The sequence below is a fragment of the Capsicum annuum genome, chromosome 1 (assembly GCF_002878395.1).
Source record: "Capsicum annuum cultivar UCD-10X-F1 chromosome 1, UCD10Xv1.1, whole genome shotgun sequence".
Classification (NCBI taxonomy): Eukaryota; Viridiplantae; Streptophyta; class Magnoliopsida; order Solanales; family Solanaceae; genus Capsicum; species Capsicum annuum.
The window spans coordinates 179,927,491-179,944,366 of NC_061111.1; the positions used below are offsets into that span (position 1 = coordinate 179,927,491).

The 16,876-nt window shown below is 32.3% G+C and overlaps 1 protein-coding gene across 2 annotated transcripts; it reads right to left on the reverse strand.

Annotated features, from left to right (window-relative positions):
• Positions 1-6,302: 6,302 nt before the first annotated feature.
• Positions 6,303-8,788, reverse strand: LOC107857132 (protein SOSEKI 5). 2 transcript variants are annotated; one of them, XM_016702084.2, is made up of 5 exons: positions 8,256-8,781; positions 7,820-7,889; positions 7,358-7,443; positions 7,180-7,242; positions 6,303-6,739 (listed from the first exon to the last, which is right to left on the reverse strand). In XM_016702084.2, exons 1-5 carry the CDS (start codon positions 8,494-8,496, stop codon positions 6,420-6,422), a joined length of 780 nt encoding a protein of 259 aa, XP_016557570.2. In that variant the 5' UTR covers positions 8,497-8,781; the 3' UTR covers positions 6,303-6,419. The 2 variants fall into 2 exon arrangements, with proteins under 2 accessions (XP_016557570.2, XP_016557569.2); XM_016702083.2 differs by having other exon boundaries at positions 6,303-6,762; positions 7,180-7,443; positions 8,256-8,788.
• Between the last annotated feature and the right edge of the window lie 8,088 nt (positions 8,789-16,876).

Here is a 16,876-nt window from a genome sequence, read left to right on the forward strand (position 1 = left end):
TAAGGCAAAAAAAGATGATATCCAAGGGTTTTATTTACTATATCATTTTAGTTAAGGACTCAAATTTTGAAACTTCAAGTCTTAAGTCAGTTCCAATAGTGAATGAGTTCCAAGAAGTATTCCTTGAAGATCTTCCCGGAGTTCCTCCCAGGAGAGAAATCGACTTTGGAATATATCTCCTCCTAAATACCCAACCTATCTCAATTCCATCTTACAGAATGGCTCCAACTGAGCTTAAGAAATTAAAGGATTAGTTAAAATATCTCTTAGATAAGGGTTTCATCAGGACTAGTATTTCTCTGTGGGTGCTCCAGTTATCTTTGTGCACAAGAAAGATGATTTCCTCAGAATGTGTATTGGTTATTGTCATTAAACGAAGTCATAATCAAGAATAAGTATCTTCTCCCCAGTATTGATCACTTGTTCGACCAATTTCAGAGTGTAAGCTATTTCTCTAAGATAGACCTCAGATCCGGCTATCATCAACTTAGAGTTAGAGAATGTGACATCCCAAAGACAACATTCAGAACTCGGTATGGTCACTTTAAATTTCTAGTTATGGCTTTTGAATAACGAATGACCTGCAGCTTTTACGGACTTGATGAACAGGGTGTTCAAGCAGTACTTGGACATGTTCGTCATAGTCTTCATAGATGACATCCTCATTTATTCTCGTAGTGAAGGTGATCATGCAGACCATTTGTGAATTATATTGTAGACCCTTAAGGATTACCAGTTATTCACTAAGTTCAGCAAGTGTGAATTCTGGTTGAGATCAGTAGCTTTCCTTGGTCACATCTTTTCTGGTGATGGCATTCGAGTTGATCCTCAAAGACCAAAGCAGTAAAAAACTAGCCTAGACTCATCTCTCTATCAGATATTAAGAGTTTACTAGGTTTAGTTGGTTACTACAGATGGTTTGTTAAAGGATTTTCTTCTAGTAGTTCTCCCATATCTCGACTAACTCAGAAGAAAGTCAAATTTCAGTGGTCAGATTCTTGCAAAAAGAGTTTTTAGGAGTTGAAGATTCGACTCACTTCCACTCTAGTATTGACTCTACCAGAGGGTTTAAATGGGTTTGTAGTCTATTGTGATACTTCTAGAGTTGGTCTTGGTTGTGTATTGATGCAACGAGGTAAAGTCATAGCCTATGACTCTAGGCTAGCCTCCGTTCCATGGAGGCTGTGAAATCCTACATTTTTACTTAAGATTCAAGGGGGTATTTTGGTCTTTTTTCCCTCTCCCTAAACACCTAATTAATGTTTTAAAAGCCAAGAGCAGTATTATTTGCCCCATTCCTTATCAGTTAACAACATAAAATCATTCCTCATTCCCAAGAACATAAAAATTGAAAGTTTCTTCCAAGAATTCACCATTCAAGGTCCCAATTCCAAGTTTTCTTCAAGGATTCAAGCAACTCAGGTATGTGGGATATTTATCAATGGGTTCCTTCCACCCATTGAGTCGCAAAAAATCCCTTGTTTTCAAGTATAAACTCGTTTCCCTCTTTTCATGAAATTTCAATGTTAAGTATGAATTTACTCAATTTGATCTTAATAGTTTTGAATAAAAACCATGACATTGTGTTTCCCCATGTGAATTATACTCTTACATGCTTTATAATCTCAATCACCCATATTATGTTCAGTTGATACCATGTCAATTTATCAAGTTATAAAATATACCATGTGAACATGTTGTCCTCATGAGTTTAACATATTCTTGTACTCATAATCATGGATTTCATAAGTTTAGTGAAATATACTATGTTTTGGGTCAACGAATCATGAATTTACTTACAAGATTGTGATGATGTTATTATACTAAAGTATTGTTCAGTGTTGGTGGGTTATGAATACCCGATACCTATATGTTTATACATGTTTTAGATTTTTTAAGTTTCAAGTCAGTCAGATCATAATTTTATCATCATATTTAGATTATCATATTAAGCAATTATCAGTTATGAGTCCAGACAACTTAAATTAGTACCAGTGTTAATTCAATTGGGAGTAGGATTTAGCATCAAGCGAACCTAAGGATGAAGGCTTACCCACCAGTAGAGAACTGAGACCTTTAGTAGCAGTCCCTAAGATCAAGAACTATGTAGCCACCGTAGGTTGTGAGATGTCACCCGCTAGTAGAGGACTAACACTCTCTTAGGGTTCACATGTCAGTAGAGGACTAACATCTTAGTCCTTTGGGACATTGGATTAGTGGATCCACATAACCAGTGTTAGTACCTGTGGTAAGGTACTGACACCCTTCCTACTGGGTTACAAGTTGGACTCCGATTAGGTCAAATTGGGGCATGTCAGTTAAATATTTGCTCCCACAATTTCAGTTCAGTATTCAGATTATATCAACTCATGTTTGCATGCAGTTTATCAGCTATTCAGTCAGTTAGTTTTACAGATTATTTTAGTACATGCCTTACTTTGTCTTGCATTCATTTTACATGTTTATGCATTCATGTTCAGTATACATATGTATTTCAGTTAGTCCCTATCTCACATACCAGTATGTTCAAAGTACTAACCGTATATCTCTTTTGTGTTATATTGATTTCATGATATAAGTTCGGGCGTTCAGTTCCCCAATGACCGTTAGTCAGTTCAACATCACTCAGTGATAGTTGTGGTGAGTCCACATCCATCTAGGATAATTTATTTGCATTATTTTTAGTACTTCATTTATTTCAGTCAGTCAGAGTTAGTTGTGGGTTTGTCCCACCAACTCCTTATGTTTTAGAGGCTTTCAGATAATCAAACTTGTTTTCAATTTTATTAGCAGTTTCAGACATGTCAGGTATTGTTTTAGTATTACACCTTGACAAAAATTTTATCAATTTAACTTCCGCATATGATGCTTGTATTTTTATTTTATTCAGTACTCACAGCAGGTACCAGATCATGGGTTAGCTTGGGGTTACTTGTGGCCTTAAGCACTATGTTATGACTAGGGGGTAGCCTCGAATCGTGATAAAAAAAACTTCGGCACGAACTGATGGAATTTACCAAATATAATTATAGAATGAGCCTTGTTGTTATGGTACACAATTAATTCTTCCTCACCTTAGAAACTGATCCGACTTAGACTCTTACAAGAACACAACATGGACTAAGAAGGTAGATTTAGAAAAGTCTTTACTCCGAGATAATTCACAATATTCATGGTTTGACATTTCACAAGCTGAGTTCATGGATCACATCATGTATGCCACAATTCTCTATTTTTCTATAAAATCTCAAATGACTGATGGAAATTAAATTTCTATCAATAAGATCTTTCAGATGCTTTTCTTCCACCTCTTCTACGCTTTTCATCTCTTCTATTTTCAAAAAATTTACTACAACCCATAATTCCACAAGTTTATCTTCAAAAGTCAGTTTATCCTTCGGGGAAATTAAAAATATAAAAAGCACAACATTAGGTGAGAAGGCAAGTGATGGTAACTCAAAGCCAACACTTTCATGCATTGGACTTTTGTGCTTACCACTGAACTTGCATTCCCAGCCACACTTCTCCACATATTCAATATTGTATCACTACTGGAGAGAAGTCCTGCAATTAGAACAATTTCTAAAGGCAATCCTCTGTATTTTAATGCAATTTATTTCCCAATGTTTTTAAATTCAGGAAAAATTATGTAATGAATGTTATTTTTAATAAACCAAAAAAAAATTAGGAATCTTCCTTAAAGTCACTTGTATGTGCCCCCATAGAATTAATATTCTCAAGCTACCAAATGATAACTAAATTGTTAGTCAAGTCTCTCATAACCTCAAGCTCATATTTTTTCAACCTAACAAAAATTTCTCAACCAAAACCTGTGATGTCAAATTAGCTGCCAACCCCGACTTAGATATCTCCTCAAATTCTTCCTTATTATACGCAATTCCTCTATCCGCTCCACCCAATGTAAAAGTCAGCCTAATAATCAACGAAAACTCCCCGATTTCAATTATTGAGTTTGAAAATATAACAATTGCCTCAACTGAAATATGAAATAAAATACAACTCAAACAAAAGTTAAACCCCTACAAGTATCAAGAAAAAAAATAGACTCCAACAAGACTTTTCACATATTATGGAAAAGGTTAGCTAAAATGTTAACAAAAGCATCATATACAAGCAAAAAAGAATCAAATCTTAGAACCAAAAATGCAAAAAAGACAGAATACATAGAGGTATAAGACAAGCTATAACTCAACTGAAGATGGAAGAAATCAACCAGAATGTCGAAAAGCATAAATGTGGTTCTGAAACAAGGCAACAAAACCCTTAACTATTCATTCACATTTTGAGAGAAATAAAGGAGACCCAAAATATCCATAGATTCAAATACAATTCTATACATAAATAAGAAAAAAAATAAAGTTACAAACTTACTTGGAATGGAAGAACAAACAGATTATTTAGAATTTAGGCAAGAGAGTTTTCAGAGAGAGGATTTTGAGAGAGGGGTGAATATGGGCAGTTGAGATGATTTTGAGAGAGGAAGGATTTGAGAGACGATTTTGAGAGAGCTAAATCTTTAGTTTTGGTTCTGTAATAATAATAAATATTATAAGAATTAAATTTAATAATTATTATTAATTTATTAAAATTGTAGCAACCTCATGAGGTCACAATGTTTAATTTTTTAAAAATAGTTTAAATTATTTTGACGCTAACTTTTCCCGCATTTTATTTTCAACCTCTTGAAGTCCCTAATATTGAGTCACTGAATTTTTTTATCATTTACCGACTTCATGAGGTCTCTTTATTTAAATAAATAAATTGAAGGAATAAGCGACCTCATGAGGTCTCTTATTTTTTATCTATTTTTAAGGTTTCTTTTTTTTATCTCTTTTTACAGCTTTTTTAGTAGCGAGAATTCTTAACCTATAAATAGATATGTTTCTTCTTTTGTTGTGTGATAAGAAAAAGATGATAACAGCAAATATAGTAGTGAAATAGAGAATTGTGACAAAGAAAATATTCTAAGTCTCCAACTATATTCACTATACAAAAGAAAGTAAATATACTATAAAAGTGAAAGAGAGAGTTGAGACAAAGTAAATATTCTAAGTCTACAACTATATTCACTATAAAAAAGTGAGAGTTTTAATATGTTGAAGGAAGGTATTCTTACGGTGAAGCTTTGGACTCTTCAACTAATTCATAGTTGCTTGATTTGTAAATCGTTGATGGGTTGTTGTATCCTAGAGGAGACAAATCAAGAGATGTACTGTTGAATTGGTGTAGATTATGCCACATTGAGCTTGAATCTCCTTAAAGAGGGCGAGATATCCGCACCTCAGCCAAAAAGAAGATTATCTAATTTTTTTCCATTTTGTTCATTTTATTATTTCAACTGTAATTATTGTAATTTGTGGTATATTACAGTAATATTAAATCTCTTAGTAAAATTTCTAATTCCACCAGTGAGATCGTTATGTGTGCCATTAATGGATAGGGTTATATAGGAAGAATACTATATGACTAGTATTGTCTACATTGACCAACATAGATTGCGGTATAGTGGTGAGTCTACTTCATTCTTAATCAGAAATCTCAAGTTCGAGTCTGGGTATGGAGAAAATCAAGTTGGGAGCTTCACTCCCATAATGAGCCCTACAATGCACGATCTGAATTAGTTGGGATTCCTATGCAGATACCAGATATCAGGTGGAAAATCGAAAAAAAATAAGTATTGTCTACCAATAGAGTAATAAAGAGGTTATGTAGTTATAGGAATTAATTTCTCTGTGGAAAAATCATCAATTTTTTTTTGTTATAATACTACTACTAGGAATTGTATATAATTGAATGGGACTTTGGCTGGTCACTGCTATTGTAGTTTAGTATAGGGTTAATTTAATAAGATCAATATACACTCCTACCGTGAGGCTAGTACAACTTGATATGCTCTTTATATATATATAATAATACTTTTTTCATATTTTATGAACAATCTCTTTAAAAGAGTAAAAAAAATTGTCCCAAAAAATATTTTTCTATATTTTGATATCCAGAATTTTTGGTCAATTTTTTATAAAAAACTACTTGCAATATGTATGAGCAAACAAGTCCTCAGACTCGTTCGAATAGATCATGCACTTGAACATCTCTAGCTTGTTGCTCAAGATGTTCAGTTGTATGTTGTGTCGATTTTTTCTCTTCAAACTTGAAAAAAAAAGGTTTCTCAAGTAAAAAACTTTATGTCCTCATAAAATTTCAACATTTTTTCAAGCTAATATATGTGTGAGATATAATTTCAACGTTTAAATATTCTTTTTCAACTTATAACTTCACATGGTACTTTTTTAAAAAAAATATCACTCAATTTATGTCCAAACGTCAATAATATTTGAATCTACTACTTTGAGAAATAAAAAAAATAATACACACAATTGACAATTTATAATCAAATGCTAACTTAACCAATAATTTTTGGTACTACTTTTTCCTTTTGCCATCGAGCAATCAGCTGAAGTAGACGATCCACAAGTGATAAGCTGCATCATAACTCGAGAAACACTCATTCTTCCACTACTAAACTCATTCTCAGCCGTTTGATCTCCAACATTAACTCCCTTCGACCTATCAGCACCGTCTTTTCCGTCGGAGCTAGACATCGACAGTGCCGGAGACAATTCTTCTCTGCTCAGCTCCGCAATGATTCCTCCCTTCCTCCGCTTCTCCTCTGTCTGTGTCGCCGCATGCATCATAAGATTTTCGGTGATTTCTCGACCTGACTGACACTTGCAAATTAACCTATATTTAGAGGTGGTAAAATTAGCTCAAAAAAATTATAACTCACCCTACACGTTTAAGTTTAGATTGATTATTGACTCATTGTATTAATTTAACTCATTTCAACTCATCAAAATTTAGATTGTATTTAGCATAAAATGATTCAACGGGAATTTTTAGAAAATATTTTCTTTATTTGATATGTTATATATTATTATAATAACAAAAAATAATAAATTTGTAAGGTACTAAAAATTATAAAAGTATAAGTAAAGTAATTAAAATTTAATAAGAGTGGGCGAATTGAGTTATGATGCGTATTTTAGTTCATTTCAGCCTAAATAACTTTTGAGTATTTCAATAATCTATCTATTTATTAACTGAACTTATTTAACTCAGTCCTAAATCAACTCCAACTCATATATTTACCACCTATACCTGTGCTCATGTCGAGGATTCTCGAATGAACTCCACGACTGATTCCTCTTCGTCCTCGTCGGCCTAATTGAAGAAGAAGAATCGCGATATTCATCAGAATCGGAAGGTGATTTTTGTGATTCATGTAAGGAAAGCTCACAAAATCGGGAACTCATTGAAGTTTCTAGAAGCTCTGAACCTTTGAGAATGTAGTTGTGACCGTCCGTTGGATGAATCAAATCGTTCTCCGATAAATCGTGCCACACGTATCCATTTTTGTAGCTTCTGCAGATTGAGATCATCAACATTCAAACACATAAATTGCATTCAAAAATTAAAAATCTTTGATATCTTTTAAGAATCAAATGGTCAACAACACAATTAAATTATCTCGATCTTTTGAATTTCATACCTAAATTATCAAATGTATGAGATTTTATTTGAATTATCACTAATTATTTATTGAAACACAACCTCATAAAAATTAACAATTGATAGTTGAGATTTGTTTTGATCAATAATAGTTAACAGTATACCTAAATAAATTCACACATCTAATAATTCAGATATAAAACTCAGAAAATTAAAATATTTATGTGTGTTTTTGATCGATCATTTAACTCTATGTTTAATCGGAAAAAAAATTAATGCAGGAAACTACCGTTTGCAGGACCAGGAGAACAAATAACCCATGCCTTTCCCTCTCAGAAAATTCAACCGGTTTATCACATCTGAAAATAAGAAAAAAATATGAATAAATAGAAATAAATATTCTGTATTTGATAACTTTATTAATAGTGAAATTAGAGTTATTATCGATAAATCTTATTAGCTCAGTTGGTTGGCGACCTAAACTTTCATATTGTTGGTGAGAATTTGTTTCCTTCCCTTACCCCTCATTTTGAAAAATAAAATTAAAATTTAGGAGAGGATTCGATTCCTTTATCCTACCTGAACGATGGAGATATTTCAGATAACAAAAAATGACAATTAATAGTTGAAGTGTGTTTTGATAAATAATTAGAAATAATTTAAGTAGGAAACTTAGACACAAAAAATTGACACATTTATGTGTCTTTTTAATCATTAATTCTTACCTTTAAGATAGAGTCCATCGTCGGAGGAAGAGAGAGGAACTTCAATGAAATGAGGATGCTCAAGTTGGCCATTTCTGGAGAGATAATAGATAACATGAACACTTTTCAATACCTTATTATAAGGTTTTGGTTCTATCCAAATAATGTTTCTCTCAGGAGAAGAAGTCTCTCTGTGATTCCATTTCTTCGGGATCAAAACCTCGGTGCTCACTCTTCCATTCGAATTTGTTGTGAATGCCATTGATCACTTTTTAGCGTGTTTTTGGTTCTCTTGTAGATTGGATTCTCCGGAATTACAAGAATTCTTAATTGAGATGGGATTTCAACTCAACACGTTTTGAGTGAATTGTTGAAAATTACGCTTTAGTTGTGAAAAAAGTTTTGGGTTCTAGATTGAATTCTCCGAAACTATAAAAATTCTTAATTGAAATGGAATTTCAACTCAGAATATTTTGATTGAGACTTTGAAAATTGCTCTTAACTAATACATGAAAAAGTTGTAAACTGTGTTCGAAAGGAAGTTTTTGTTTGTAGTTTTGCGGGAACAGGCAACGTGCATATATATATACAAAGATTTGAGGATTGGCGGGTATTTTTTTCTTATTATTAAATTCAAGTCCGTGGGACAGATTATCAAATCTCAAGAGTAGAGAGTGCCATAAATCAGGGGAGTTGATTTGATGGGATTTGGTATGTAGGTCAGAATTCTTGGTCTGTGGATTTAAGCAGGGGTGCTTATCGCACAAATTGAGTTTGTGGATAATTATATTTAACGATTTAATTTATTAGTTATCGACTTTTAAATATACTAATTCACAAGTAAATCGATAAGATTATGGCTAGTTCAGTATCGGATTATAATTAATGGATAATTATTAGATGGTGTATCAAATAAATCTAAGAGAATAAAAAATGAAGCGATTATTCGTATTTACTTCAATTTTTCACTAGCTAAATTGTTTGTATATACCATGACATTTATTTATCAATATTTTTAGGCATATTGAGTTTTGTTCGTACAATTTTCTTAATAGGTTATAACATAAAATCAAATGATTTTTTTTTAACCTAAAATATATGTAGAAATATTTTTTAATTATTGGGTTGATAGAAAAATCAACAATTTGACATGATTCGAAGCTTTTTATTTTATATCAAACTTTGTGAAATACAAATTGGGATTGTTTCATTTTTATTGTGGTCTTCGTGTTATAAGAATAATTTGTCTTTTGAGTTAAGAATGAATTTCATATTTCTTTTATGTTATAGGGAGATCGACTGCGTTTTATGATTAAAAATCACAAGAAGTGGCTTGTTATTTCTTACGCTAAAAAGTGAATAAAATAATGAATGAGGTTTTAGTTTTTAGGTTTACAAGACATGCTTTATATATCTATGGGTAAAAACTTTAAGTATGATAATTCTTAACGAATTAACGATTTATCCGATAAGAAAATTGAGCAATTCGCCCCCACACTAATAAGCCATTAACTATAAATTTTTAATCCGTTCACCAGTCTTTAATCCGATAATCCAGTACCAATAAGTCAATAAGCTAATTTCGCTGATGGGTTATCAATTATGGTTCAATTTTGAACAATCTTAGTATTAAGATACTATCTCCATCACAAAATAAGTGTTATTTTGGCCAAAAAAAAAATATCTCACAAAAATTGTTATTTTAGAAATTTAAGGTTATGTAGGGTGTACTTATTCATGTATTACTTATTCCATCTCTATCGTGCATATATATCGTTCCCCTCATAACTTGTACATATATTAAAATTCAGGTTTCTATATTGAAAATCAAATACACTATTAGTTTTATATATGAATAAATTCACATTGTATTTATTTATTTTTAAAAAAAATTATTAAAGTGATACTACTTATTTTGAAACGAAGGAGATAAAGTATATGTTAGAGGTATGTAGATATATACTCTTTTAAAGTAACTAAAATTTTGCATTAGATAATGAAGAAAATTATCGAAAATCACATAAGGAAACCATCCATTTTTTTATTCAATGTGGGAACTAAGTTCAGGCTGGATACTTGGTGCATGGACAATTTAATTTAGGATTCATCATCGAGAAATATAAATTGGGATGAGTCATGATTTAATATCATGTGAAAAAATAAATTTTGAGTCTAATTCAATCTTAAAAATTATAATTGTGTTGATTTCTCATATGAACACTCAACTAAGAATTATCATCTACATTTTGAATCATAATTGTTAGTTCAATGGCCACATGAGAAATCGACTCAATGCCAATTTCATCGGAGGAAGATTGTACAAAACTAAATAAAGAGACAGCTCTTTTTTTTTTTCAAAGTGAAACTCTCCAACAATAATAATCGCATTAAATCATGCAGGATTCCATAAATTCTTTTATGCAATTACTAGTAATTAGGGTTGTTCAAAACCGAAGCGTATCCAATAAGCCACCCGCAAAATTGATTTATTGGCTTATTGGTATTGGCTTATTGGATAAACGATTGGTGAACGAATTAAATTGTAACGATCTGAAAATTTGATGAAATATGTGAAATTTGTGATTTTTTGTGATTTGACTATTTTATCCCTCCCCGTTGTTGCATTATGGTATTTCTGGGGTGTAGGAGTGGTTGACATGATTTTTGATGCATTTTGGTATCATTTATGCAATATTGTGATTTTTTATGGCTTTGAGAGCCTTATTTCGAACTAATGTGGATATATTTTGATCCGTGTGATCAGCAGCTCTGAAATATCGATTTTAGGCTAGGTAGACCTTTGGTTCGGGTGTTGGTGCACCCAAGATCATTTCAACCTATTGATCGGAAAGTTGAAAAATTGAAAATATGAGTGTGGGATCCACATTTGATTGAAACGACCTCGGATGGAAAATCCGACTTCACCAGCAGATTCAGAATGTCAATTTTAGTGTGTCAGCTGTTAGAGTAGGTAAAAGTGTCACATTGATTGGGGAATGGACTAGTGGTTTGCTTATATGGACTTGGGCCTAACTTAACCTCTAGCTCAAAAGGTGGGGATTACCCAAGTCCATAAAAGCAAACCACTAGTCTATTCCCCAATCAATGTGGGACTTTTAACCACTCTAACATTATCATGTTTGGTATGATTTTACAGCTTTTAAATCTCATTTTGACCCTCGGTTTGAAAAATTTGTGATTTCGGGTTTGGGGCGTCAATTTTGTGAAAATGATTTTTTCTGAAAAATCTGGTAGCACAATCGCGTCTAAAACGTCGAATTTAGTGTGGTTGCATAGTTCGTTTGCATAAATCAGACTCCGAACGAATGCCGAGCACCCCATCGAAATCCATTTCGACTTAGAAGAAAAAAAAAGACTGCATAGTTGTTGCAGAAAAATCTGCAATACATATAGTAGATTTTTCACCCTTTTTGGCCCATTTTGCTCATTTTTCATCTTGCCTCTTGAGAGTTAAACCCTAAACATTTTGGGAGCTTAAAAGTGAAGTTTGTGGGAGCTTGGGAAGCTAGATTAACACCTATTTCTTGATTATATTACGGATTTAAGGTAAGAATTCATCATTTTCTTAGTAATTTCTTCATTAATTTCTCGAAAACCCCAAAAATCTTAGGGTATGATTTTAAACCCAAATTTCACTCATTTTCACTTGAATAATACTTTTATCTTATAATTACTAGTTTTTCATCTATTTAACCTCCAAAACAACTCCGATTCTGAATTTTAACCTGGATTTCAAATATTTTGTCCGGTAAAGCTCAAAAATATTTTTTCTTCGATTTGAACCTCGCTTTTTTACTTTATTTAACTTGGATTTTCAGCTGAAGGTTCCTAAAAATATGGGGAACATGCTTTTGAAGTAAAGTTTCGATTTTGCCCTTCTTTTTCGAAAACCCATTTTGGGGGTCCATTTTGACCCCGAACCAAAAGTAGTCAATATGGGTGTCATTGGTTTCGTTTTGACGCGTAGATTTTATGGTTGATGTTTCTAGTGAAGTTCGGGATTGGTCGTAAAAGGTAAGATTGCGGGTTTTAGTGTAGCGGACCGGCTTCGATTTTCGAGGTAGGTTATGGCTTAACACTTCAGACTGAGCTAGTTAGTAAATGATGGTGCAAAATGCATGTTAAGGGTGGAAACTAATCATGAAAAATGGCTATCTACGTGTTGTGCCCGTGTGGGGGCCTGTATGTGATGTAATTGTCAAAATAAAAATATTATGTGATATGTTTGACTGTGTGGGGTGCTATATGACATTGATAGTCTTGAATACATGTGAATAATTGTGTTGTATTATTTAATATGGTATCATTGATGTATTATGATTATATTCATACTTTATTGGTATATGAAACATGTGAAAATTCATGGATGAAATAAAAATAACGAGTGGATATTGGCTCATGTGGTTGTGGAAATATACCATTGTGGTTGGTTGTAAAAATATATCATGTGGTTGATTGTGGAAATACTTATTGTGATTGGTTGTGAGCATTACATCTTCATATCATACTCATTCATAAAACATTGGTACCACCGTGACAACATCTGAGAAATACTGGCAACACCTTTTTAAAAATATTGTAACACCTTATAAAACCCTTTCCGAGGGATATGCCGGAAAAGAGATATGAGATATGTGGATTGTCTATGGGTTCACGAACCCCCCATGGGTTCTACTTCGGGAAGCTTTAGCTCCGTAGGTGTATATGGTGATTGTGCGACGATCTCGGAGGTTGTGCAAAAACCTCGTGCATCATCATCATTATCATTATCATATACATTGCACTTACTTTATTGTGTTTATGTTGTGTTGTATTGCCTGATTGACTTGTCATCTATGTGTTTGTCTTACTTTCCTTTACTTGTATTTGATGATCTTGTATCTACATGTTCTCTCTTGGCCTGTTACATGTGACGTAATGTATACTTGTGTTTCGTATCTTGGTGTGTTTTTGTAATATATGTGAAATATATTAGAACTGTTAGTGTAAGCGGTGTAGGCTACCGTTGTAGGACATTTTCTGATTGCAGGTGGCATGCCCTTAGTGTATATTTTGTATGCTTTATTTACCACTTTGTTTGGTCGGCCTATGATACCTACTGAGTACAAGTGAACCGTACTCATGCCTACTGCGCCCTTTCGGTGCAGGTCCTAGCTCGAGTGCGCCTCAACTTACTTGATTAGGGCTATTGTTGAAGCTTCCAAGGTAGTGGTTGGACATTCATGCGTCCGAAGTTCACCTCTATCTTTCTATACTAGTTATGTCTTTATTAGTATTCGGAGACAGTTATTATTTCTTTGTGGTTATTTTTTCGATGTATTTGACTCTTGGATTGTATTAGTAATTCTTACACTATTGACACCTGATTTTGGGCATGATTGACATTTTGGATAAGTTCTTTCCGCATTGTTATGAATATTTATATGGTTCGGCTTCATTCTGAAAGCCTTACCTTAGGGTATTTTTATTTTTTTTCTCTATTCGTATCAGATTGGGTGATAGGCTTACTTGTTAAGACACGCCCCGACAAGTGTCATCATGACCCTCGTTTTTGGGTCATGACATAAATTTTTTTAATTAACGACTTATTGGAGTGGGGGTGGATTACACAATTTCCTTATTGGATAAACCATTAACTCGTTAAGAATTACCATATATACTTATATTTTTTCACCTAAATATAAAATACATATTAATTTATATTATATTATAAAATATAAATTCAAACCCAATGGATCTATATTCTAACCTAAAGGCCCATTCCTAATTAACCCTTATATAATATAAAAATTAAACAGTAAAGTACTAAAGTTATCAAAGCAAAGAAGCAAAACAACAGAAGGTTTGCCAACTTCAAAAGCTCTGCCGACTTTAAACTTTAAATATATTTTCAAAGAAAAAACAACATTAGGGGCTGAAGTTGATTGGCTAGAAAAGAAAATTCAGGAAATAGTTCCTGGTATTAAGCATGTGGACATTGAAGCACATAGTTCAATTGGCGCATCCCCGTAAACTTGTTACGATCAAATGCTTAATTTGTTGTAATGTATGTCACTTTTGTTTCAAGAATGTCATAATGTGAAGAGAAATTAATGTACTATAGCTTGGGAGAATGAAATATTTTGTTTACAATTTTGAGAGTTCTCTTTGAAACATGTACTACATAAATTGGAAAATTTGTTATGATTGAGATTGTTAACTATCTGTTCTGTTTTCTATAAGGTGTTTGAATTCAAGTAGGAATTATGGATATCCAATAAACTGCCCGATAATTATTTATCCGTTACCGAACCAACCGATATCTTATCGGTTGGCTAGTGAATTTGTATATTTTAAAATCGATAATCGTTAAACCAAAGCGTTAAATGTAATGGTCCATTCAATCCGTCCGATAAGCAGCCTACTAGTAACTAATTCATATAGTATAAGATTTTCCTTAAATGTTAATCACCACATAATTAAGTCATTATTAATCACCTCATAAACAATTGATACATTACTAATCCAAACGTAAATAAATTTTGCATTACTAAACCCGTGTAACTTACTTTTAAGAGAGAAGTCTACATTACCTCCTGGACTTGTCACGTTTTATTCATGGTATACCTGAACTTTGACTTGTCCTAAGTATCCCCAAACTTGTTGTTTTAATAGGTCGCGTGACCCTTTTTTGCTGACTGTCTACAGCGTGTAATACACGTGCGGACACGTGGAAAAAAGTGCCGATGTGGCTTTTCACGTGGATAAATACCATTCACTTCCCTTATATTTATCCTATATTAAAAAATAACTCACTTCTACCCCTAATTATCCGATTTCTCTCTAAAAAAATTATATTTTTCAGTTTTTCTCTACTCCAAAATAGTGAAAGGTTGAATTTTTATCGATCATTTAAGCTATTATCTAAAAAAAATTATTTTTTGTATGTGTTAAAAATATGAAATTATTTTTTTCGGGTTAGTGTTTCATAGTAGTTTCTAATTAGTGTTTCGATTAGAATTTTGAGGAGACTCACATGCACAAATACGTTTCTTATTATAATTAATGGAGTAATAAATCATAATTTAAGTTAGAGGTTACAAGAATCAAATTGATAAAAATGTTATTGATTTATCGTTATTGGGTTAACGATTTTGTAAAAATAAATTATTGGGTCATTGATTCGATTTCAAATTTTTTTATTGGGTTATTGGGTAAACTGATAACCCAATAAGTTTATGCTAAATTATTATTTTACACTCCATATATATATGTGTATGTGTGTGTGTAGGTATGATTTTGGTTGCAACTAAGATTCGGTTTTTTTCATGTTAGTTACTACTTTTTCTATTTTATGAGTATTTTTTTATCGGTTAAATCGAAAATCAAATCGTTAGGAACTAAAAATCGATAACCAATATAACTACATACACCATAATGCATACAACCGAGGAATCTACATTCGAAATTGTCATCCGACCATGAAATTCTCACAATTGAAGGAGATCCACATGTACAAAGAGGTCTCCTATTATAGTTCATAGAATTAAAATAAGTAGATAAAGTAGAAGTAATAGAATGATTTTTTTTTTTTAGATTGGAAGTTAAATAGGTAGAGGGATAGTTGAATTTTTTTCGTTTTTTAAACATTAAAAATGCTGATTTGACCGAAAAATTACTCGTCTATGCGCGTGATGAAGTGTGAAACCAAATATTTTGCCATGTCAGCAAAAAAGTCACTCGACTTACTTAAGAAACAAGTTCCGGGGGGGGGGGGGGGGGGGGAGGGGGGATATTTAGGACAAGTCAAAGTTCATGTGTATCATGAATAAAATGTGACAAGTTCGGGTTTTAAAACTACATGACCTCTAATTTTATTCTCTTTAATTCAATTTGTATGATATAGTTTGATTTGATATAAAATAAATAGCGTAATTGATTTAGGGGGTGTTTGGATGATTTTTTTTAAGTGACTTAATTTATTTTTAGTTTTTGATTTTTTTTATATTTTTAAAATTTAAAATAATATTTTTATTTTTATCAAACACCTTTAAAAATAAAAACAAAAATATATTTAAAAATAAACCCATTCAAGCACCCAACCAGCAGGAGTCAATGTATGTAGGGCCAAACAGCAACATGTGTCCCGGAAATACAAAGAAAGCTCACGGACCAAAGTTCACTGCTGCCCACACAGACTAAATTTTGAAAAACTTTCACATTCCCTTTCCCATAGTCAAAACCTACTCCCCTAAAATTGGGTTTAGAAAGTCTTTCAAGTTTCAGTAGTGGCAACTTTGGATTTTCCTAAAAACATTTCTTGATTCTATAAATATTTGGCGTTCACGTTGGATTCAGGAGATAACAGCATCCCAAATGGTGTAAATAAAGGTGGTATAAACTCACATAAAGTTCGATCGGATCTAGTAATATTTACTCAAATAATATATTATAGACAAATTATATTTGACTCCAAAAAAATTGACTCAAATGACTCGAAACCCACTTTTTAGTCGGTATTTTAGTAATTAAAGTAACAAGTAAAGGTCATATTGTTATTTTATAATTTTTTGATATCCAAATTACTCTTCCTAATTTAAAACCACCCTTAATATTTACCTGAATTTGTTAAACCATGATCC

Bases quoted from the DNA above. Each gene is read 5' to 3' on its own strand.
- LOC107857132 (XM_016702083.2), bottom strand. From the start codon at position 8,496: ATGGCATTCACAACAAATTCGAATGGAAGAGTGAGCACCGAGGTTTTG. The intron at 7,890-8,255 runs GTAAGAATTAAT...TCTTATTTTCAG, and splicing joins CGATGGACTCTATCTTAAAG to ATGTGATAAACCGGTTGAAT. The intron at 6,763-7,179 runs GTATAGGTGGTA...CTCTAAATATAG, and splicing joins AATCCTCGACATGAGCACAG to GTTAATTTGCAAGTGTCAGT.